The sequence below is a fragment of the Phacochoerus africanus genome, chromosome 1 (assembly GCF_016906955.1).
Source record: "Phacochoerus africanus isolate WHEZ1 chromosome 1, ROS_Pafr_v1, whole genome shotgun sequence".
In the NCBI taxonomy this organism is placed as follows: Eukaryota; Metazoa; Chordata; class Mammalia; order Artiodactyla; family Suidae; genus Phacochoerus; species Phacochoerus africanus.
The window spans coordinates 280795408-280801407 of record NC_062544.1 but is presented as its reverse complement, the minus strand read 5'-3'; the positions used below and the strand labels follow the sequence as shown (position 1 = coordinate 280801407).

Here is a 6000-nt window from a genome sequence, read left to right as displayed (position 1 = left end):
GGTCTTTTGTTGTTGTTGTTATTGTTGTTGTTGTTGTTGTTGTTGCTATTTCTTGGGCCGCTCCCGTGGCTTATGGAGGTTCCCAGGCTAGGGGTTGAATCAGAGCTGTAGCCACCGGCCTACGCCAGAGCCACAGCAACGCGGGATCCGAGCCGCGTCTGCAACCCACACCACAGCTCACGGCAACGCCGGATCGTTAACCCACTGAGCAAGGGCAGGGACCGAACCCGCAACGTCATGGTTCCTAGTCGGATTCGTTAACCACTGCACCACGACGGAAACTCCCAAGAACACATTTTAAACATCATTTGATAAAGAATGGATAAGCACGACAGGAAACAGATCATTTTAGAATGCTCTTTATTTTGACACTTAGAGGACACGGGTAAGGCATGTTCACAACTACGCTTGAAGTCACGTACAAAACACCTCGCACTGTCCAGCCGCTCCTCCCTCCCTTGTACCTGCTGCTACAAACTCGTCCCTATGCATCTTCAGACCCACGGTCCTTGGTTACTGTGAACATGCAGACAGTGTTTTAAGGATCTGCTTCAAGATACAGGGTGAGCTTCTAGGCACTACGTCACTAGGACATCAAAACTCACAGGGAACCGAGGCAGAGGGAGGCGATCGAGTCAGCTCACGAGCCTGGGACTCTGAGCTTCCAGAGGGGAACAAAGAACACACGGGGAAGTGTTTTTTGATCCTTCCCATTTGGGAGAAATGGAATGTGTCCAGGATTCATGTTTCTATGTTTACTACTGTCTCTAAGTCACTATAGATAACTAGTTTTCTAACAGCTTCTACCGCAGTTATAGTTTTGTTCTCAGGCCACAGGACAGGAGTGCATGCATTACTTCACACACACGTCAGGCACAGAACGAACGTCTGACAGGGACACCTCAGGACTAACTACACAAGTGTCCCTTCTGGTGGGGGGGGTAAGGAAAGGGGCTGATGGGCCCGTTTCCACACAGCGCCCACTGCGTGCGAGACAGAGATATGCAAACACCTGCTGTCTGACCCGAGGAGGGACGAACGTCACCAACGAGTATAGTAAGGTATTCAGAGAGTAAGCTCCAGATGCGGGGTTCGGATGATGAATAAACAGTAGCCTTGATTACGGGGGTAAAAAAAAGTCTTAGCTGATACTAGTGTTTTGTAATTTTCAAAAATCATTATGTCTTCAGAAGATGGAAAACAAGCACGTAACAATTCTACTGGGGAGAAATACAATAATGAAATGAAAAATCAAAATCAATGAACGGGAGAGCTGAATCTTTTGGTCTAAATCAGCCAATATTTTAACATTAACTACAACTTATTAAAATGTGGTTTGCTTAAGCCCGGTTTTTAAAATGCAGAATCTCAGAGGAAAACTGCAGGCATGTGTTCAGGAACACTGATCTCATAAAGACTTTGATGTGGGGCACATTAATAGGTCAGGAATACTTAGAATTCGGGTCCTGCTTTGAGGCACTCACCTCAGAGAGCCCCTCCGCAGCAGCCCCAACAGTGAAAGGTGCTGGTACACCAGCTCAACCAGCCGCCTTCTGGCTGTTATCAAGGTGTTTCAGCAGAGCTGGGGAATGACTTACTCTCAACTATATTAAAGATTTCCATTTAGTAGCATTGCGACAGTGCAAAGAATCTTCATGTGTCTGCTTTTTGCATCAAGGGTAGTACATCAACAAAGAGTAGAGACTTGTTAGTGGCTGTAACTACCTAGAACAGCAGGCGGGCCTCTGCGGAGGGCAGGCTACTCTTCTGACAGGTCACAGTCCAGGCAGGCTGGGCAAGCGCCCTGCCCCTTAGGCCACTGCTTGAAGCACTGAAAGGAGAAAACATAGTCAGTTGATGCCCTTGGCAGCACGTGGAACCTCAGCTCTCCTGGGCCCGCTCCTCAAGACACGGCCCAGGGCGGATGGGGCCCAGAGGCCCAACACGCAGGGACTCCAGGTCCTGCTCAGGTCAGGAGTGTGGCCCAAACCCCCGGAACAAAGAATCCCACCTCAGACTGTGGTCACAGACACTTGGGGCCTGACCCTGGGCATGGCCTTGCCCTCCCCTCCCCCACACTCTGCTCCAGGCTTGTGCCTCGGCTGCCCTGACTCCTGGAGGCTGGCGTTTTCTGGGCCCCTGGACTCACCCCCGTCTGCCCGGTCTTGCTCCTTGCCCACCCCACCAGCCTGCACACCACCCAGCCTTCCTGGAGCCTCTCTCCACGGCATGCTCCCAAGCTGCTCCTGGCTGGCCCACTGCTGCTACAGAGCTGAGGGCATTTAAGTTCAAAAGCCCAGGCAGTTCACCCCTCCCTGAAGGAGGCAGGCCAGTCGAGAGTCGCAAGCTGTCCCATTACCACGTGCATCCCTTCTCTCAGGGAGTCATAAGCTGGCAGGGCAGAGATCTGGTCTGCTCTAACCCAGAAGCAGGGATATAGGACTCATGCTTAGAGCACCCCAAACTCCAAAACAATGAACACCAATCTTGGAAGGGTACAGCCAGCATCTTCTAGGATCCGGCACAACAGACCCAGTCTGTTTAGTGTTTCTCCTCTACAATGGAAACTTCACACACTGCCCTAAACTGACAAATGCTGCACCGTGGATCTCTTCAACCACATGTATAAGAAATCAACTTTGAGTTTCAGCCACTGACGGCGCCAGTGGGCCTTTCTGCCCACGACAGGGCAGTGAGGACTGTGTGCAGAGTGTGCCCTGCAGGGCCCAGGCACCTGCTCCCTTGTCACAGCACCAGCCTCTGGGAGGGGAGACAAGGACCTCGGACACAGGGAGGCTTACAAAGAAAATGCTCTGAAAACCCAACGAGTAAAGCCTAGGAAAAAAGTCCCCTTTTACTGTCCAAACTCTCTGCAGTCAAAATGCCTGACATGAAGATGGCAGAGAATTCTTACCCCTTTGTGGAACTTGTGCCCACATTTCAGCACACGCACATTTTTGGATCTGAACGCTTCGTGGCATATTTCACAGGACTGTGCATCAGACACCTGTGGAGACACATGCATTTCCGTGATAAAGGAGAACAAACTTTTCACTGCATGAGCTCTTCTTACAAGTGACTTCCAACACTTCTGCAGCCAAGGAGGCAAATTATGCCTAATTACAGCTAAGCAGACTGAGGGAACAACTTATTTTTATTTTTGCCTTTTTTTACGGTTACACCTGAGGCATATGGAAGTTCCCAGGCTAGGGGTCAAACTGGAGCTGTAGACGCTGGCCTACACCACAGCCACAGCAACTCGAGATCTGAGCCACATCTGCAACCTACACCACAGCTCACAGCAACGCCAGATCCCTGACCCACTGAGCAGGGCCAGGGATGGAACCTGCATCCTCATGGATACTAGCTGGATTCCTTTCCATTGAGCCACAACAGGAACTCCAGGAACAACCTATTTTTAAATAACATTTCTTAGGAAAAAAAGCTTTAATTTTTTTCAGAAAAAAAATGTTTTATATGGTTAACTCATTCTCAGTTATACTTACATACATACCCTCTTCTATCCCATACCTAAAGTCCTAGCTGAATTATTCAGCTAATTATCTACTGGTTGGAAACAATAACACAATTTATGACACATCTACACTACAGATTTACCATTAAATCTGATGGAACTCTGTAAGCCCTGACACAAAAACTCTCTGAATAAAAGGAGACCACAAAGCAGTATGTATCATATGACTATGTAATTCAGTTTTTTAAAAGAGAATGTGTGCATACAGAAATGCCCAGCAAAGAGTCTGGAAAGATAAAATGTTAACAGTGGTGGACAGATTTAACTTTTTTCTTTGATGTTGGTAAGGTTTCTATGAACATGGATTACCAAGTGACCAGCTCTCCTTCACCCACACGCTTGGCCCCTACCATACAGTCCCCAGCACGAGCTGGTCAGGGACGTGAGGACAGGAACCGCCCCCAAGCCAAAGGAAGGCGCCTCGCGAGATGCACGAGTCATCCAGCCCCGTGTCCTCAGTCAGAAGATAGAGGGAGGTGTGATGCCTTATGGACCGAGACCACAGACACAGTATTTCATAAAAAGGTCTCTGAAACTGTAACATTCCCATTGTTTAGAAGGAGGACAAACAATTTACATCCATACATCAAATTAAAGGCAGGTTTAGCCCACTTGGTGTGCCCCCATCCCCCGGCACCGGAGGGGAGAGTGGGGGAAGCAACCAGCCTTTCCAGACGCAGCAGAGCACTTGATGCTGCTAACTGTGCTGCAGCTCTTCCTGCAGACACCAACCCCAACAGGCACATGTGATCTGAGACCGCAGCGTTACTAAGTGATTGCAAAGCCCATGGTCACGTGGAAGAAAATTATCTAAAAATCAATTTTCCTACTTACACCTGAAATGAATGTATCTGTCTACAGGCTCGGTTTCCACAGGGCGGTCACAGCTGTCCTTGTCTCTGTGCACAGGGGCCCCAAGGCCCCTGTGAAGGTGGACAGACACCCTCAGCCTTCACTGGCCATTGTAACAACACATTCAAGTACATCTAAACTTGGTTTCTAATTTTAAGATCAAATAAATCTGACCTAGAAATGAAAAGAATGGGGCTAAACCATGCATTAGCAGTTTTGTTTCCTTCCTGATCTGCATCAGAACGGGACTGACTTAGGGTCACACACACAACACTCACAAGGATGTCCTCGGTCTTCTGCCCCTTGGTTCTGGGTGACGATCCAGCAACCACAGACGGCAGGTCCTGCGTGGCCCCGGTCACAGAAGCGGCACAGCTGGGCTCTGGAGGCCTCTGGTCCTTTCCTGGATTTGGCTGCAGTGAGAAGGTGGAGGAGGGAAGCAGGCTCGGTTACCCAGACTGACCATCTGCAGTCCACTGAGCTGCTCTCCACCTCTGGGCTCACGACTCTCACACTCAATGAATAAATAAGAATAAAGTAGAACATTTTATCGGACCTGAATGAAACACTGACCTTTTTCTTCTTCTCTTCATCTAGAATGTGTTCTGTCACTCTTTGGACAATTTCGTCAATACTTAATCCAGAGAGCGAATTCTTGTTTTTGTTTCTCACTTTTTTAATAAAACCAGCAAGTTCGGTGCTAAAGGGAAAATGAGGATAATGAAAGAGAAAGCCAAAAGTTTTCTATTGCAAAGAAATAGTATGTGCCACTATTAACCCAACAGCTAGAAGAAGTGAAATGGGAGTTCCTGTTGTGGCTCAGGAGAAATGAACCCGACTACTCTCCATGAGGATTGGGGTTTGATCCCTGGCCCTGTTCAGTGGGTTAAGGATCCAGTGTTGCCACGAGCTGTTGGTGTAGGTTGCAGTTGAGTCTTAGATCCTGCGTTGCTGTGGCTATGGTGTAGGCCAGCAGCTGTAGGTAGCTCTGACTCGACCCCTAGCCTGGGAACTTCCATATGCTGCCAGCGAGGCCCTAAAAAGACAAAATAAATAAATATTCATTTGCAAACAGTAACTGTACATAAAAGCAGCAAAATCACTCTTTCAGAGCATTATGAAAATTCCATTACCATTTCTAAATTTTCATTTTAATAGACTTTCAAAGCAAGAGCGTATCTGTGAGGCCCATTTGAGATCACCATCTCCACTGAGAAACCTGACTTTGTACAGCTTGGACATACTGTGACTTTAAGCAAAATCAAGGATCAGACACCAACGGATCTGACTTGAAATCAGTAAAATCTCTTGTCTAAGAAGAAACTAGTTTTGTTGACTTTCTCCCTTTAAAAACCTAACCAACAGGAATTCCGGTTGTGGCTCAGTGGAAACAAACCCGACTAGCATCCATGAGGGTGCGGATTGGAACCCTGGCCTCGCTCAGTGGGTTAAGAATCCAGAGCCGTGGCGTAGGTCGCAGACACAGCTCGGATCTGGTGTTGCTGTGACTGTGGCATAGGCGGGCAGCTACAGCTCGGATCCAACCCCTAGCCTGGGAACCTCCATATGCCGCAGGTACGGCCATAAAAAGACAAAAAAAAAATCTAACCAAT

General features: G+C 48.2%; 1 protein-coding gene across 11 annotated transcripts in view; it reads right to left on the bottom strand.

Moving 5' to 3' along the window:
* Positions 1-343: 343 nt before the first annotated feature.
* The window catches only part of TTC3 (tetratricopeptide repeat domain 3), a 125817-nt gene continuing 120160 nt past the window's right edge, over positions 344-6000 (bottom strand). For all 11 annotated transcript variants that reach the window (XM_047796344.1, XM_047796363.1, XM_047796318.1 and 8 more), the window contains 4 exons: positions 4961-5087; positions 4666-4800; positions 2915-3007; positions 344-1831 (listed from right to left, as the gene is read on the bottom strand). In XM_047796344.1, coding sequence (XP_047652300.1) covers positions 1760-1831; positions 2915-3007; positions 4666-4800; positions 4961-5087 — 427 coding nt within the window. In that variant the 3' untranslated portion in view covers positions 344-1759. The remainder of the gene's footprint in view (positions 1832-2914; positions 3008-4665; positions 4801-4960; positions 5088-6000) is intronic.